Source organism: Pristis pectinata, chromosome 18 (genome assembly GCF_009764475.1).
Source record: "Pristis pectinata isolate sPriPec2 chromosome 18, sPriPec2.1.pri, whole genome shotgun sequence".
Taxonomy (NCBI): Eukaryota; Metazoa; Chordata; class Chondrichthyes; order Rhinopristiformes; family Pristidae; genus Pristis; species Pristis pectinata.
Window position 1 is genome coordinate 29,796,908 of NC_067422.1, and position 19,442 is coordinate 29,816,349.

Here is a 19,442-nt window from a genome sequence, read left to right on the forward strand (position 1 = left end):
GGAAAGGGCTTGTGTTAGGCAAATGGTTGCAGGAGTAGTGATTCAGCTAAAAATAACTGCTTTCTTCTGCAAGTCAGTAATGATGGTTGAGAGTGAACTCCTTTTAGGCAACAGGAGTGGGTCAGAGTCACAGAATCATACTGCATGGAAACAGGCCATTCGGCCCACTACGTCCATGCTGACCAGTGAGCATAAATCCCCATTAATCCCATCTTCCAGCACTTGGCCTAAAGTCTTCAATGCCTAGGCAATTCAAGTGATCATTTCATGGTCTGCTTCCATCACTCTCTCCAGCAGTGCATTCGAGGTACTCCCCACTCTCTGGGTATAAAAGGTCCCCCTCAAACCTCCTCTGAATCATTTACCCCATACTCTATGTCTTCTAGTTTTATTTTACCTCTGATAAAGAGAAAAGATTCCCACAGTCTACCCTATCTGATACCTCTCATAAGTTTATGTACCTCAATCACGTACCCCCTTAACTTCCTCTACTTCAGGGCACATTTTACCAACACATTAATATCACACTGAAGCCCAAGACTATCTTTCACATTGTCAACAATGACCAATCTTACTGTTATCTGCAACTTACTGGTCATGTCCCCTACATCCACCTCCAACCATTCACAGCAAGGGCCCCAGCACTGATCCATGTATAACATCACGAGTTACAGGCATTCAGTCACAAAGACAGCCTCTTCCACCACCCCCTGTCTCCTATGGCCAAGACAATTTTGGATTCAATTTGATAACTTGCCTGGATCCCATGGGCCCTAACCTTTTGGACCATTCTCCCACGTAAGACCTTGTCGAAGGCCTTACTGAAGTCCATGTAAACCATATCTACTGCTCTGCCCTTATCAAAGCACTTTATGACCTCAAAAAATTCCATCAGATTGGTCAGAGATGCTCTGGACAAAGCCTGACCGTTTCCTGCCTTTGCAAGTAATCATTAATCCTGTCCCTCAGAATTATTTCCAATAACTTTGCTGTTACAGATGTTAGATTCACAGGTCTATAATTGCCAGGTTTTTCCCTGCTGCTCTTCTTAACAAGGGGGACCACATTTGGCATTTTCCAGTCATCTGGTACCACACTTGTGGCCAGTGAAGATGTAAAGATGGCATCAAGAGCCCCAGCAATCCTTCTTTTGCCTGCTATAGCAACCTGGGATAGATCTTTGAGATATTAACAGATATCACAAGATTAAAGTTGGGTGTAATACTCATAAAATAGCCTGGAAGTATCTGTGCCCTTGTCACCCTTTTCCCGGAGCTCTCCAAAATGTCATACAACTCCATATGCCCGACAGCTTCCGTTCACAGACTACCCAGTAGTTAGAGGGCTTCAATGATGAACACAGTGCTGCTGCAGACAGGGCAAGTGGTAAAGGCAGACCATCTGTCTGCAGGAGATGTAAATGGATGGAGGTGGATGCAGACAGAGGAAAGTGACAGAAATCAATGCAGGAGCTAGGAAATACAGAACATAACAGTTTCTGGAATCCGAAATGAAGGAGCATGCTGGAAAAGCCCAGCAGGTCAGGCAGCATCCGTGGAGGCGGAAAAACTGAGTTAATACCATGGGCATAGATGCTGCCTAACCAGTTGGCTATTTCCAACATTCTCTTTCACTTCAGATTTCAGTGACCTACTGTGTTCCATAGTTCATGGTTCCACCACTGTTCATTTCCTTCTTAGCTGCATCATTCCTACTTCTGTCATTCAGCTTCTTGGTCTGCACTCCATCACAGAGTTTCTTTGTTCTCTCCACTTCTCTGCCCACTTTTCTGCAACTTGTTAAGATGCTTGTTTTCTAACTTTCCAGAGTTGTAATGATGGGTTATTGACTTGCAATGTTAATTCTTTTCTTTCTCCCCCAACCCAGTATCTGTGGGTTTTTCTTTGCTGTACAAAAGACTCCACAGAATTGGTGCTATAATGGACTTGCACAAAACCCAACAACTCACAGCTCAAGAAATAAAGCTGCTTATATATTTTTATTTAATACGAGTGTCTGGATTTATTATAAGTATCCACAAATCTTCACAGAATTCTTTCACCAAAGTTCCAGATAGCCCTCGCTTGCTGCCTTTTTGTTTTCTGATTGTAACCAAATTCAAAAAGAAAGAGTTCAAGACTGAGGTGACAGCCCATTACATTTGGAAAAATCTTTTCCGGAGTTAATCATCTTCACACTTATTGTCACTGGCTTAAAGCCTTTATCGTCTCCTCACAGAGGAAAGAGAAACAAAATACAAAATAAAGAATCACATAATCTCTTGTAAACCAGCCATGGTATTTCAGTAGGCCTTACACTACTGCTAACATTGTTTCATTTGTTCACATTGTTAACAGCTCCAAGAATCATATCAGGTAAATAGACCTTAACGAATTTCAGATTCAGAAGGAATGTCCTCACCTGGTCCTGAAACAAGGCACCACCAAAGGCCCAGATTGTGGCAAAAATGAAATAGAGTTCATAGAGTTCCTTGGGAGAGTCTGCAGGGGTATTTTCTTTTGTCAGCAGACACTCCAGCAAGTAACAAAGCATCTGGACCATGCTCTGTTCTGGGACTGGGATGATCTTCTTAAACCTGCAAATATCAGTTGAATAATAATTAAAATATTCATCTTCTGCAAGATATAAACAAGCAACAGAGAACCTGCAAGCATGGATTTCTTTTCAATTCTTGAATGATCTTGAAAGAGTAAATGCTTGGGAGCCTGAAGGACACCAAAGTCAGTCCAGCATTCCAACAAAGAAATTGAACCAATCAGTACTACAATTCTCTCAATAGTAGAGTGTCATTGAAGTGCCACTTTCATTTCTGGAACTAACTGGTAACAAAAACCCTTATAAGTAACAGTCATTTCAAAATGGCACCAAAAGGATTTTCATGGTTCATAAAAAATTCAATTCAGATAGCATGTGAACAAGCTCCTTCTATAGCACTATAATGTAAAAGTCAAGAGGCTCTTACTGGCCGCCAAGAGAAATAAAACACAATGCCACTTTAGCACATGAAATGATGTTGGATCTGCTAGAGCAGCAGTGGAACAAGTCACACTCAGTTCAGATTCTCATGTTAAACGGTTTGCAGTTTTAGCTTTTCGTCACCCTCCCTGTTTTCCAGGTCAAATGACAATACTCTAAATCATTGTGGACTATTGACTAAACCTCTCATCTTTTGCTTTCCTTACCTTGTCCTAAGGGTGTCCAGGCACAAAGGAAGATACTTATCAAACAAGATGGTTAGGTTTGCTTTCTCCGACTGGATCTCTCGCTTGTCAATCCAGCTACTAACTGGAGGATTCCATCCAAGGTCAGCGGGGTTAATGTACAGGATCCCTAAAAATCATATAAGAGCTGCATTATTCTTCATTTCCAAATATATGAGATTATCTCTGGGGATGGAGACACAACAGATTGCAGGTGCTGGAATCTGGAGCAACAAAGAATCCTGTCCCGATACAGGGGTTCAACCCGAAACATCAACAGTTCCTTTCCTCCCACAGATGCTGCTCGATTCACTGAGTTCCTCCAGCAGTTTGTTTGTATCTCTGGGAGTACCATGCTGACATTGGAGAAAATAGTCAATAAAATCTACAACATTAGCTCATGAGAACAGCTCCAGTTTGCATGGATTGTGTGACCATTGTTTTAACAATCCATTTAAATATTGTACAAAGTAACATGCTGGTTTTCTAAATATCATTGCTATGGTTACTTTGTACAATATTTAAGTGGATTGTTTAAAACAATGGTGTATTTAGAAGTGACCTGTAAACCAGCCTTGTGGTGCTGTTAAGTACTGTCTGTAATAATCTTCATGACACACTAGGAACTTCAGACCACGTATGAATATTTTATTGAGGATGAGCCACTACCAAATGTACTTGTGTCATTTGTATGACAATGTTGTTACATCACTTGTACATATGACTTACATAAAAATATACAACTAGGACTTAGAAGTTGAAAGGAACTCAGAAAAGAAATAGAGGAAGAACATGAGAAGCTGAACTTCTCTCTACAAATATTTGTTTCATTGCAAATACTTTGTTTCTTACAATGGAGTTTACGACTGCCTTCTCCTGGGTTAGTTACCACTTCAGAAAAGGTCAACTGGACTTTTTAAATGCTAATTTCTATTGGACCCTTCTGCCAATTAACGACTCTGTTGTTATCCAAATTACTTTAAAAAATTAGGCTGTTCAATTTTCACTTCATTCTCTCAATGACTGATCGATCACCAAGCTTTTAGACACAACAACACTGAATGTTTTTGTGGATAATCATAGGTAATGTTTCAGGTTGATGATCTTCTATCAGACAAGAGGTCATTGACCCGAAATGTTAAATCTATTTCTCTCTTCACAGATATTGCCTGACCTATTGAACATTCATAACATTTTATTTTTATTTCAGGCTTCCAGTAGATGTAGTAGCTTGCTTTTGTCAATAATTTCTGTGCCTGTTTCAGCAATGAATTGTGCCCATGATTCACTATAGTCCAAATGTGTTCTAAACCAAGGATCTATCCAACATTCACACAGTCCTTACTCAGATTCCAATAGCAACTTTCTATAAACTATCCATTGCACATCACATGTATTACTTATTTCTATTATTAAATACAAATGGTCTTAAGCAACTTCTATGTGAATAAGTTTTGTTTAAAGTAACAAAGAAAATGCTAGAGGAACCCAGTGTGTCAAGTAGCATCTGTGGAGGGAAATGAACAGTTTCCAGCATCTGCAGTCTCTTGTGTCTCCTCTAAGATTTGTTTAAAACCCGATTGGTAAATGCGTCCAGGTATTTTACACAAGCATTATGCACTTCAAGGCGTTTGAACCAGGTTTCTTTGCATATAACCGTCAGGTACACATAGTGATGTCCACGAGCATGCAATGCATAGCTGATGCTACTTCTGTAAAATTCTGCCGTGTATATGAGGTTCACAAACAATGCACAGCTCAAATATTGGAGCAGGTCTTAATCAGATGAATGAGGCGTAGTCCAATGTTAGCTAAAAGGTCTATCCCTCGCTGTCTCCCAGCCACACACCAGAAAGACTGATCTTCCACAAGTGATCATCCCAAGTGCATCAAACTTGGCAACACTTACATGCCTCCTTGGATCTCTTATCACTACCCACCACATAACTCACCATATTTTTTGCCCCACCAATCACCTCCTCCACACCCGTTCCCATGGTTATTCCCCTCAGTGATCCTCTTGCCACCCTCCTCAAATCATCCCCATTGACCATCTCTCCCTCCCACCCCAATTCGCTGCCAAGTACTCTCTCTGCATTCTCCATTCTCTGTAATACAGTGGATCACAGAGTAATGGCCTTTGTGCAAGGTGGTGAACTGCTCTCTTGAATCACTGCAGTACTTCTGATGATGGTGACTGCTGAGTAGGGAGTTCCTGGTTTAAATCCTGTGACAATTAAGGAGTGGTGAAAGTCAGGACTGCATGCAACTTGGAGAGAAACGTGCAGTTGCTGTTGTTCAAACTTGCCTGAGGTGCTTGTCCTTCTTGATGGTCGTGGGTTGCAAAGGTGACTTCGCAATAGCCGAGGTGAATAATGAGTGCATTTTGTACTCTCTGCAGCCACTGTGCAATGTTGGAGGAGGGAATAATTGCTCAGAGTGGAAGGGGTACTAATCAAATGGACTGGTTTGCCCTGGATGGGATCAAATACCTGAGTGGTCAGAGCTACACTCATCCAGTCAAGTATAGAGTATTCCATCACATTTCTGACTTGTGACTTATAGATTATGAAAAGACAATGTGATGAAATATTCTGTACTTGCTCTATACAGCCTCTGACATACTTTTGTAGTCACAGCATTGGCGTGGATAGTCCACTGAGTTTCTAGTCAATATGACCCAGAGTGGGGGACTTGGCAATGTTAATACTACCGAATGTCAAGAGTAGGTGGTTGGATCTGTTGGAAGTAGTCAACGCCTGACAGTTCTATGTTTTGCACATAATTTGCCACCTATCAGACTATGCCTAAATGTTGTCCAGTTTTTCCCTGCAAGCAGGCATGAACTGTTTTTTTTCATTGTGGAGCTGTAAATGGAATTGACCACTGTAATTATCAACAAACAAGCCCACCTGATCTTATGATCAAGGAAGGTCTTTGATGAAATAACTACATGGTTGGGCCTAGAACACAGCCATGTGGAACTCTTGCAACAGTATCCTGGGATCTGCTACCACAACAATTTTCCTGTGTGGAAGATACGACCTACCTTGTCTGTACTGGCCATTAAGTACTTATCCATATTGATCCTATTTTCCAGCACTTGGCCAGTAGCCTTCTATTTCATGGCATTTCAAGTGTTCATCTAAATGCTTCTTAAATGTTGTACCTGCCTTCACCATCCCCTTGGTGCATTCCAGATTGCAACCATCTACTGGATGAAAAAAAATTCTTCCTCAAGTCTCCTCTGCTTATCTTAAACCTGTGCCCCATGGTTACATACATTGCTGTTATGAGGAAAGGTTTCTCATCATCCACCCTATATCCCTCATAATATTGCCTATCACAATAAGGACCCTCTCAGCCTGGTCCGCTCCAAAGGAAACAATCCCAGCTTTATTCAGTCTCTTCCCTCATTGCTTAAATGCTCCATTCCAGGCAATATCCTTGCAAATCTGCTCTGCACCCTCTCCAGTACATTTTTTCTATAGTATGGCAAACACAACTTTGACTGCTGGATAAACTTTTCCAGAGGTAACCTGGTTTTCATTGGATAAAGTCTGTTGTATATACAGTATAACACTAAATACCATAATACAAAATACTAGTGGTTAATTCTATGCTCACCTGCTCTAGATACAGTAGCTGGTGTAGCAGTCCGCAAGTGACTAATTTCAAACAGAAGCCTCATGGTGGGATTGAGAGGGATCCGTTCATTGCTGGCCAGAGTCAAAACCTAAAGTAAAACAATAGCAAACTTTAGTGACAAAATTCAATTTTTCCCAGGTGTCTAACCTCCACAGGTGATAATACTCATACAACATAGTCCGATTTGCTTTACTTTTAGAAATGCAACATGCAAGGGAAAAGTGATGACAAATATGAATGCAAGCATGAAAAAGGTGAATGGAAAGGCAAGGATTTGTCCAAAAAGATGTTTTTTTTTTAAAAAAAGGAGGGTTTGCCAAAGCAAGAAAGATATCAGAGAAAGAGTTTCCAAGGAGATGTTAATGGCAGGCAGAGGAAGTAAAGTGAAGATTGTGCATGTATCAGTACAGAAGGAACCTGCTGATGGTGAAATCCTTTGATAAAGGGCGAAGGCCAAGAACCGATAGGAAAGTAAGGATGAGAATCTTGATATTAATTTCCCAGTTACTCCCAAGCACTGGTTTTCACAAGCAACCAGTGGAGGTAGATAAGGGCTAAAGCCTTGGTGAGATCAGACCTTGATGCGTTCAAATCCTGATCACAGATTTTACTGGCATTGGAAAGGCAGAGAGAGAACAGTATACAAGTTGCACTGTGTGGACATTCTGAACCACTGTGAAATTCTACTTCAGAGAATATAATGGAGCTAAATTGCAGAAGCTCAACAAGTGTATGCTGCTATTTCATGCAATTAGCACATACAACCAAGGATGAATTTCTACCCCAAAATGTTTTGGAGGTGCTAACCAACCAGACATAGGGGAGATGTTAAACCCAGGATAAGGCCACCCAATGCACATTTCTGACCTCAGTCTGAAGTGACAGGAGTTAATAGAACCAAGCCCAGAGACATCTCCTGTAAGTAGAAATCGGATGAAAAGGGAAACAAGGGCCAGAAAGGGTGCATGAGAATTCATTAGTAGCCAACAAAGAAGGAAATCTAAAATCCTCAGTACATAAATAGTAAGTTAAAGGGAGGGTGGGATCAACTAGGAGAGTTCTTGCGGAGACAGAGGGCAAGGCCGAGGTAACAAATGGTCTGAATTAACAGCCTTTGCATCTGAATTTACATCTGCATTCACTTAAAAGGAGGATTCTGCCAAAGAAGAGGTGAAGATAAAAAGAAGAGGAAATACTTAAGAGATTGGCATAACTCAAAATAAAAAAAAACATTCATTCCCAGATGGGATAACTCCTAGTTAACATAGGTAAGGTAGAATGGAGAGAGTGGAGGATCTTAACACAGTCTTCCAATCTTCTTCGGAAAAGGGAATGATGCCAGCGATGTTACACACCTCTGTTCAAAGAAAGGGGAGAGCAATAAACCACAATAATAATATGAAACGATATTAACTATCAGAATCAGGTTTATTATCACTGACTTATGTCTTGAAGTTTGTTGTTTTGTGGCAGCAGTACAGTGCAAGACAAAGACAGAAAACTTACTACAAGTTACAAAAATTAATAAAACAGTGCAAAAGAGGAATAATGAGGTAGTGTTCATGGATTCATGGACCATTCAGAAATCTGATAGCAGAGGGGAAGAAGCTGTTCCTGAAAGGTTAAGTGTGGGTTTTCAGGCTCCTGTACCTCCTCCCCGATGGTAGTAATGTGAAGAGGACATGTCCCAGGTGGTGAGGGTCCTTAATGATAGATGCCGCCTCCTGAAAATGACCTCAATGACAGGGAGGGTTGTGCCCGTGATGGAGCTGGCTGAGTCTACAACCCTCTGCAGCCTCTTGCGATCCTGTGCATTGGGGCCTCCATACCAGGCGGTGATGCAACCAGTCAGAATGCTCTCCATCATACATCCATAGAAATTTGCAAGAGTCTTTGGTGACATACCAAATCTCCTCAGACTCCCAATGAAGAAAAGCTGTTGGCATGCATTCTTCGTGATTGTATCAATGTGTTGAGCCCAAGATAGATCCTCTGAGATGTTGACACCCAGGAAGCTGCTCACCCTTTCCACTGCTGACCCCTCACTGAAGACTGTTGTGTGTTCTCCCAACTTCCCCTTCTTGAAGTCCACAATCAATTCCTTGGTCTTGCTGACATTGAATGCGAGGTTGTTGTTGCGACACCACTCAACCAACCGACCTATCTCACTCCTGTACGCCTCCTCATCACCATCTGAGATTCTGCCATCAACAGTGGTGCCATCGGCAAACTTTTAGTTGGCACTTGAGTTGTGCCCAGCCACACAGTCATGAGTGTGGACAGAGTAGAGCAGTGGGCTCTGCACGCATCCTCAAGGTGCGCCTATGTTGATTGTCAGTGAGGAGGAGATGTTACTACCAATACACACTGACTATGGTCTCCCGATACGGAAGTCAAGGATCTAGTTGCAGAGAGAGGTACAGAGGCCCTGGTTTTGAAGCTTGTTGATTAGTATTGAGGGGATGATGGTGTTGAATGCTGAGCTGTAATCAATAAACAGCAGCCTGACGTACATATTGCTGTTGTCTAGGTGCTCCCAAACCAAGTGCAGAGCCAATGAGGTTGTGTCCGCTGTAGACCTTTTGTGGCAGTAGGCAAATTGCAGGGGGTCCAGGTCCTTGCTCAGGCAGGAGTTAATTCTAGCCATGATGAACCTCTCAAAGTACTTCATCATAGTAGACATGAGTGCTACCAGGCAATAGTCATTGAGGCATCTCACCCCCCTCTTCTTGGGCACTGGGATGATTGATGCCCTTATGAAGCAGGTGGGAACCTCCAACTGCAGCATTGAGAGGTCGAAGATGTCCTTGAACACTCCAGCCAGTTGGTCAGCACAGATTTTCAGTACCCTGCCAGGTACACCATCGGGGACTAATGTTTTAGGGTTGCCAGATGCTGTGGGGATTTGCACTGGTGTAGTGTTATTCTCCTTTTCAAAGCGTACTTAAAAGCATTGAGCTCATCAGGGAGTGAAGCATCACTGCCATTTATGCTGTTAGGTTTCGCCTTATTGGAAGTAATGGCATGCAAACCCTGCCACAGCTGTCGTGCATCCGATTCTGTCTAACTTCACATGGAATTGCCTTTCTGCTCTCACGATGGCCTTCCATAGGTCACATCTAGACTTCTTATAGGGTTCTGGATCACCGGTCTTTAACATCACAGATCTAGCCCTCAGCAGACTGCGAATCTCCTGGTTCATCCATGGCTTCTGGTTTGGGAAAACTCGTTATGTTCTCGATGCCACACACTCATCCAATGCAGCTCTTGATGAAGTCAGTGACGACCGTAGCATATTCATTCAGATCCAAAGATGAATCCCTGAATATGGTCTAATCCACCGATTCAAAGCATTCAAAAATTATTAATTATTGACAGGCAGAAAAGATATGTAATCAGAAAATTTTGTCTGACTAACATGACAGAGTTGTTCCATGAAATCAGAGAAAATGAAGGTGATGAGGTTCATTTTAAGCACATTGATTCTCAAAGGCAAAACCTACTACACTTAACAGCGAAAATGAAGGCATAAGAGTAAAGGAGGAGAGGCAAAATCAGTACAAAACTATTGAAGAAATTGGCTGTGGAGAGTAGTAGAGAGTTGTTGTTCCTACTGGTGGGAAACACACTGTGGTGTCCCACAGGCCTTGTATCATGACCACTGCTCTTTTTGATAAATATTAGTAACCTGAGTTTGTGTATACAGGGCATGATTACTCATTTTGTAGATGACATAATACTTATACATGTAGTAAATTGTGAAGAGGTTGGTAACAAACTTTAGGACACAGGCTGGTTAAATGGACAAACAGGATCTCTTCTCCTGAAAAGGGTGAGTAATGTCTGAATGGGGGTTGTTATTACCATGATGAATTTTAACAGGTAACACAGAAGGAGAGAATTTTTGTTGTGGTGAAGAGCAAACATAGCAGACACCAACAAACCAATACAGAATTCAAAAGGAATGACCTCACCCAGGAGGTGCTGAGGATGTGAAACTTGCTAGCGCAGTGAATGGTTGTGCTGAAATGTGGAAATGAATTTAAAGGAAGGCTGGATAAATTTACAAGAGAGTGGGAATACAAAGTTAGGCTGATAAAGTTAGAGCAGGAAGGAGAGGACAAACTTGAACTGGAGCGTACATGCTGGCATGGACTGGCTGGGCTTCCATTCTAATGTCCTATCAAATATTGTATCTACATTTAGAGCAATAGCATGCAGGAAGTGTAAAGTCATGCAATGTGGTAGGAAGAATGAGGAGAATCCATGTAAATTAAATGCCAGTGCGGAAAGAGACACAAGGTGCAAGTATAACATCTCTTAAGGCAGCATGGTTTAGAAGGATTGTGAACAACCCTATGGGATCCCTGTCTTTATAAACAGAGGCAGGTGAGTGATAAAGCAAGGATGCGAGAACAAAGCTTTATAAATCACCAGTTAGTTTTCAGTTGATAATGTGTGTCCTCTTCTGGGTACCATAATTTAGAAAGATGTCAAAAGCTCAGTGAGGTACAGTGGGGATTTAATAGAATTCTACCATGAAAGAGGGACTTGAGTTATAGGCAGACACTGGGAAAGTGGATTTCATCTCCCTAGAGCAGAGAGAGTTAATGGGAGATTTAATACAAGTGAAGGGTTATAACAAAGCAAATAGGAAATTATTTCTAGTGCAGAAGGGTCAGTATCTACAGGGCCTAGATTTAAGGCAACTGGCAAAAAACTATACAAGGATATTCTTTTTTTTTTGCACAAATAGTGATGACATCCAAAAGCACCAGTTGGAAGTAAATTCAGTAATAATGTCCAAAGGAACTGGATAAATATTTAGAAGAAAGTTCACAGGGCTTTGAGGAAAAAAAGCGAGGGATTGGGGAAAACGGACACCTTTCACAACACAGAAATGCAAGAACAAAGAGCCAAACAACACCTTCTGAGCTCACCACTGTATGGCTTAGCTATTGAAAACTGTGGCTGTTGGAAATCTTAAAAGACTGACAGATTGTTAATGATAGCAGTTATAATGGTGAAAACAATGGTCACTATCAACTTTGGAGGATGAGTAGAGTGTGAAAACTTTATCATCAATGTTTTTTGTCCTTAAATGTGCAAAGTTTCATTCCAACATTGTATAATTTAGGGCATTTTTGTTTTATGAGAAAAACTGACAATTAGATGTTTCATAATAGTTCCACTTTGACGTTGCAGTATTTGTGGAATTTGATTATACATCATTTGAGATAAAACTTTAATTTAAATAGAGCTTTAAAGAAAAGTTGACATTAAGATAGTGCCTGATACTTCAAAATCATCCATAATGTAGAAGACAAGCTTATTTTAATAGTGAAAATTACCCCTAAAGCATTTTTACACTGAAATTCAAAACAGTGAGTACATTAGGCAGATATATATTGATTATAATATGCTCCATGCCCCAATGGGAGTTTTCACCTGAGTGCCTCAGCATTCCCAGAAGAGTGCATGGCTCACTCAAATGGTAACTCTAGTTAGAAATATTGAAAAAAAATTAAATCATCCTTCAGTATCACTCCAAGTGAGGCATGTGCTTCTCCCAGTCAATGTCAGCAAAGAGCATTCAATAATCGCCCTTTATAATTTATCTGACCATTACCATAATTAGTGTATCAGGATGATTTAGATTAATTATACAGCAGCCTTTTTATTTGAAAAGTTAACCTATTGTTAATCATCTCTTCAGCATTTGTTCTTCAAACACCAGTTCAGCTCAGGATGCAGATATTGACTTACCTTATTATCATCCATGACAGTGTTTAGAGATTCGATCCACATAGGATCAATGTCACCATCGAGCACAATCCACTTGGGACCATCATGGGTTATGTTTGCTAGTTCACGCATAATATTTGAAAACAGCCCTAAGAATTTAACACAAAAAGAAACCACTTACGTTTGATATACAGACGATTCAGGGAGGTACATGGGGCTAAAATAACACCACAGGCCAGCCCTGAATTGAAGTAATTAGTTTTCTTCTTACAGCAATTTTACTCTTAATCTTCTCTCCTTGATAAAAGAATTTTACTCAACAAATGATGGCAGCACTCCAGTAGCTTGCACAGATATCATTCACACATGCAAACTTGGATAATCTGTGCATGTATCTATTTGACAGCATGAAGATCTGATACTGACACTTCAGATATTTTGCAGTAATACTTGGATCAAAAGCTCAAGTTTTTATACGAAGACTTAAATGAAATGCAAGAAGATTAGGCTGGTTTGAATGTTGAATGCCCAAATACTGGTTCATTCATTCAACAAATAGCTGGCTTAATTTTACTAAGGTATGTGCTCAGTTACAGTGGTTGTATTGGATAGAACCACTTTATGTGGTTGCTACACACCATCTTTCCATTCTCTAGTTGCTGGGTTGATGATCCCAAAGAGCTCATCATTAGTGACAGCTTTGGGATTAAGATCAGCCCAGACTGGTCGCCGTTTCATGTTCTGGTAAGTTTTGTACAAGGATTTCAGGACCTGAGTCTTGCCAGTTCCAGCATTTCCCACAACAAACACAGAATGCCTCACTTCAAGCATCTCTTCCAATTGAACAACCTGAAAAACGGAAATAGCAATAATGAGCCAAGAAACAAAGATCATACATACAGATGACATTTTATCACTGACATCTCAAAAATGTTTCACATTCAATAGATAGGTATTACAGCCCAAAAATATTTGTGACACAAAGCAGTCAGTTCACACACAAGATCCCAAGGCAGTCAGTGAGGGAATGAATGATCAGGTATTCACTTCTTGACAAATTTACCATATCTAATGGTGCTGAATGGGTGGACAGATGCACATTCCCAGCATACAACATTAAGAAGCCTTACATATCAAAATATAGCTGAAGGAAGGATGTAGCTGAGAATCCAGAAAGAATTCCTCATTCAAAGAATGCCATCAAATCTTTCACATCCACCTGAACAAACAAATTTAATGTCTCATCCAAAATAAAAAAAACAGAAACAGAAGGCCACAAATTATAATGAAGTTGCATTCCATTCACGCTTCGGTGAAAAGTGAGGTATTTCACATTGATGTGCAAACCATCAGTGTTATTAAGAATCAAGCATTCTAAAGCCAGAAGTCAATCTGCAATAATGTGAATCACAATTATGATACAAGAAAGTTCTTGCAATCAGATATATCTAAGTGTTTTACACCCAATAGATTAGTTTTACAGTACTGTCACTTTGGCTAGACAGCAGCATTAAGTTACTCATGGCTATATTCCGAAAATAATCAATGAACAAATGAACATTTAACTTGTTTTGCACAGTGATGTTAAAATTTGGAATTCAGGATACCAGGGGGATTCTAAATTCCGGTTATAGGATCTTAAAAATCTACTTAAATATTTGAAATAAGTAACTGAAGCCTCAGCCAAAATTCTCATCCAAAGGATGTATTTCAAATTATGCAGCCCATCCTCAGTGCTGCCCTGTAGAGTTGTGTAAATCATGTGTTCAGGTCCTGGTGAGCAGCTTGAACCAATAGTCATAAACATGAAACAAGAGAAATCAGTTATGAAATCAATATTGACAACGAACAATATCTAGAAAAGGCTGGTTGGTATTTCAAGAACATAAAATTTTTCAGTGTGGTAGAAATCCACTGTTTTTCTATGATTTTGTTTTTTTTTCAGATTCTGGGGTAACCTTCTTTTTCAAACTGTGAAATGTTGATACTTGAAAACATAATGGGTTACTGTGGGAAATATAAAACCAATGGGTTGACATTAAATAGAACAGACCCAGAAGGATGGATACAGGGGATGATCCCCAAATCAGAAATTAGCTCTGGGTGCCTCAAAACCTTTAATCGTTCCTCAAAACCCCTTCATATGAGAATAAACCTGTCAGCCTTCTCTGAAATGTCTCCAATGCAACTATATCCCTTCCTAAATAAGGAGACCAAATCTGTATGCAGTGCTCCAAATGTGGTCTCACCAGTGCTCGGTACAATTGCAGCATGACTTCACTATTTTTATATTCCATCCTCCATTCAATAAAGCCAATGTTCTACTTTCTTTGCCAATTACTTTCCGTACTTACATACTAACTTTCTGTGTTTCTTGTATGGAGATACCCAGATCTCTGTACATTCTGCACTCCCTCCATTACACAACATTCAGCTTCTCATGTCTTCCTAGTGAAGTGGATAGTTTCACATTATCCCTGCCTTGTATTCAATCTGCTAAATTTTTGCTCAGTCATTTAATTTTCTATCCCTTTGCAGACTCTTTGCAACCTCCTCATAATATAAAGATGGGTAGAAAAGTAAGTTAACAGCCTAATGCCTTTATCTAAGTCTCTAATACAGGGTGTAAATAGTTGAGGACTCAGTACTGATCCCTGTAGCAACTTACAAGTTACAGCTAGTAAACCTTAAAATGGCACATTTATCCCACATTAGTTTTCTGTTAGTTAGCCAATGCTCTATGCACGTGAATAATATCATCCACAACTCTATCAGCTCGTCTTGTGCAGTAACCTATTATGTGGCACTTTATCTTTTGGAAAATCAAATAAACTACATCGACAGGTTCCACTTTATCAACCCTACTTGTTAATTCCTGTGCAGTTCTGGTCGCCCCATCAGAAGAAGGATGTGGAGGCTTTAGAGAGAATGTAGAAGAGGTTTACCAGGAATGTTGCCTGGATTAGAGGGTATCAGCTATGAAAGGTTGAACAAATTTGGATTGTTTTGTTTGGGGTGTCAGAGAGTGAGGGGAGGCCCGATAGAAGTTTATAAAATTATGAGTGACATAGATAGGGTAAACAGTCAGAACCTTTTTCCCAGGGTAGAAATATCAAATACTGGAGGGCATAGCTTGTACGGGGTAAGTTATTTCACATAGAGAGTGGTAGGTGCCTGGAACACGCTGCCAAGGGTGGTGCTGGAAGCAGATACAACAGTGGCGTTTAAGAAGATTTTAGACAGGCACATGAATTTGCAGAGAATGGAGGGTTATGGATCACATGCAGGCAGAAGGGATTAGTTTAATTTGGCACCATGTTCAGCACAGACATCGTGGGCTGAAGGGCCCGTTCCTGCGCTGCACTGTTCTATATACAGTATATTGCACAAAAAGGGCCATCACAGCCCACCTCAGAGAAGGTCATTGTTCCATTAGACTGGACCATTCTCAAAGCCAAATTAAAAAAGGGGGAAAAGAAGGGCTAGACTGACTTCAATCTGGCCCTATCCTATGAGCTGGGAGTTGGCTACGAACAGTGAGTAGGCCTCAGGCAATGGATCCTGAGGTACCAATCTCTAAGCAGTACCAAGAGGCATGAAAAATCATTTGAAAAATTAAAACATTTTAAAGTTTGTTAAAAATCCATTAAACTATTAGAAATTACTTAAAAACACAAAGATATACTACAATAATTAAAAAAACACATCTGCACTTACCTTTTTACTTTTGATTGAGTGAATAGGGTCACATGAAACAGAAGGGTTGGAAACCATGTGTTTTCATCCGTTTGCTCCATACATTTGGGCCTCGCTCCTGTGCTCAGTGGAGTGTCCTGCAGAAGAGCAGGAGATCAGATGCACCAGCACCAATCTCCAGCTCATCCCTGACTTCCACTTTTCAATGTACAGATGGAGAGAAACTGACCCTGGAGAATATCATCACCAGCAATACTTTGTGGAACTGCTAGCCCAGGTTGAGTACATTTAGGCCCCGTATTTGAACCCACTGCATTATCCATTCCTTTCCTGATGCTGGGCCTCGACCCATAACGTCAGCCATCCCTCTGCCTCCACAGATGTTGCCTGAGTTTCTCCAGCAATTTGTTTTTTGCTCCAGATTACAGCATCTGCAGTGTCTTGTCTACCCATTCCTTTCTGACCTTTCTGAACTTTCAACCACTAATTTCAGCTGAAACCATGACAAATATCCTTAAGAATAAACAGATTTAATCTAAGAATTTGTTACTTACTTTTAAAATAAAATTGTCTTCAGGCTGCAATTTAAGGTCCACAATGGACTGCTTCACGTGTCCTTCAAACTGAAGATTTCTCTTCCGAGGAACATCCAGTGCAGGGAAGAGATCGCTGATCAGACCCATGAAAATAGGCACGTCGTCAGTTACTATCTTCGGTATGTTAAAGTCCCGAAGGGCCCTCATTAGAACCTGGTCTTCGGGGCGGCCTGGGTCGCCTCTCTTCAGTGAGCCGGCCACAACCAGTACAGATTTGATAGCGCGAAGTCCCCAGTCATAGTGATCCTAGCAAAGGACAATGGCTGAGTTAAACAAAGCATGCGTTTGATGAAAACAATCACCGTCACCTAATCCAACAAAGAGACCACTGTTGTCGCCTGAGCAAACAGTATTCTGGAAGAACCTTAACCTCATTTTCTATGATGGAGACCAACTCAAAGGTGCTTGAAAAGATACTTGGAAACTTATTCAAGTAATCTTGAGTTCTTGAGAAAGCCTGTTGATGATGACTAGACTATATAAAGACATTAAAAAATCATTCCTTAAGTTGTTTATGAATTGCAATGACAATATGTGACACTAGCAACTACATCTGTACAAAAAATTGGTCCATTATTTTAATAAAGGGATTATCCAAAGTATATAAAATGTTCATTTTGAAATGGATAATAACTTATGAATACAGCAAGTGTATTCCATGCATACTCATTAATGGGTCTGCTATGAATATCACACAAAACCATTTCACCCCAGTGGTGAAACAGTTCTGGTGAGAAATGTACAAGCTCTCACTTGTAATTTCTTTGCTTCTATCCCTCTTTAATCATCAAAATCCTTTCTACATTGTAATTTTATTAGAGTTAACACTAAGCTTGTCTTCTGAATTGTTGATTTCATCAATAATAAATTACATTTGCTTTTGGGATTTCTTTTAAGTGGTACAACTTCAGTGAAACTAAGATCAATAATGATAAATGTAAAAGTACGTCACAGAATTCTCAGGTGTGTGGGGGTGGGAGGCAGCATAATCAATACCTGCTTTCATTAGTATAAGTCTCTTGGTGGTCTCGCACCTTATTACTTTGCATCAGTATCAGTGAAGAGTCAATTATACATGTGCAATTCAAGCAGGTTCAAGGATTACACAGCCATGGGAAAAATCCATCTATACAATTGGCACAAAATGCACTTGCTTCAAAGGAATATCTAAGGATATTCAATGAGAACAGCTTTAAAGCACTTATTGATTTTTTAAAAAATCATTCCTTAGTGAAAATTCTCTTGTCATTACAAGGGATTTAGTTTAGGCACACAGCCTTAGTAATGTTGATCCTGACTCAACATTAGCAATCAGTTTGGATACTTTAATTACGCCTGTATGAAAATAAAGCCTCTAATTGTAGATGTTCCAATTAAGAGACTCTCCTGACCTCCAGAAGTTATACAGGCTAGAAGTATTTCAAAAAAAATTAAATTACTACTTTGTGAAGAGATTGATTTTACTGCTTATGTCATTTAGTTGCATTTTATGCTCTGCCTTGATAACCTTCAGTTGTCAGTGGCAGGGGAGGTAGGGGTTGGCATTAGAAATTGCATTCAATTGAACAGTATCAATGGAAAATAAGATGAAGGTTTCTAGAGAGATGATACAGCTTACTAAAGGCAGCGGATCAAATAAAATGCAAATTACGGCATTTCAAACCATGATATGGTTACAGTGTCACGGGGAGGTACAAGCAGTTATGCTATAACGCACGTCTCCATAATGAGAATTGGGTATAACGCGATTGATGGATGAGCTGGTAGTAGGGCAATCACGATCAGGAAACCTGTTTAGATCTGTGCTTTGAAGGCAACTACAGCCTGTTCTACAATATTGTGGCTTTCTATAGTGTGAGGTTTCTTAGGAATGTAACTGTTGTGTTATAGCAGAACAAGCTGTATACATCAAATGTAGTCCAAATTCTAAACTACTTAAATGTGGAAAATAGTTTGTGTGTGTGAGCTGCTCTCACTGTGACATCATTATGGTTAGACTGCTCTGTGTCAGGGATTGGGGAAGTATTCCTAATGATTACCAATGTAGCACAAGGCAAGGCCTGACTTTCCTCCCATAATATATGCACCAAATCACATTTACATTTTGTAAACGAAGAGCCATACACTGAGATCAGCAGTAAGTGTTCACAAGATCAGATAAGGTAAAAAAAAACAGATCTTTCAATGCTGTAAACTATTCTGCCATACCTGTTTGGAAAGCAATTCTTTACAGAGCTGATACAGAGTGAGGAACTTCCTGGCCAACAGCCTAGCTTCAATGAAACCTTCAGCAACCAACATGATTTCACAAATCAATTCAAAGTCTGGGACCACCATGGCACAGGGTCTGGAAAACAAGTCAACGGGTTTAAGTGACCTCCTTCATCACAGTATGGAGGTGACATAATATGAATGTCAACTGGAATATTCTAGGTCAGCACTGGTAACAATTGAAGTGTTAACTAATTTTTGATGCTTCTGAACAAATGAGTTTATTCCGTGGAGCATAAGAGACTAAGGGATGACCTGAAAGAGG

General features: G+C 40.2%; 1 protein-coding gene across 1 annotated transcript in view; it reads right to left on the reverse strand.

Moving 5' to 3' along the window:
• Positions 1-19,442, reverse strand: part of LOC127580053 (dynein axonemal heavy chain 9-like) — a 377,996-nt gene that overhangs the window by 246,411 nt on the left and 112,143 nt on the right. The window contains exons 30-36 of the mRNA XM_052033209.1: positions 19,115-19,253; positions 16,865-17,152; positions 13,253-13,463; positions 12,636-12,763; positions 6,849-6,957; positions 3,204-3,351; positions 2,422-2,596 (exon numbers count right to left, since the gene is read on the reverse strand). Of these exons, the coding sequence (XP_051889169.1) occupies positions 2,422-2,596; positions 3,204-3,351; positions 6,849-6,957; positions 12,636-12,763; positions 13,253-13,463; positions 16,865-17,152; positions 19,115-19,253 (1,198 nt within the window). The remainder of the gene's footprint in view (positions 1-2,421; positions 2,597-3,203; positions 3,352-6,848; positions 6,958-12,635; positions 12,764-13,252; positions 13,464-16,864; positions 17,153-19,114; positions 19,254-19,442) is intronic.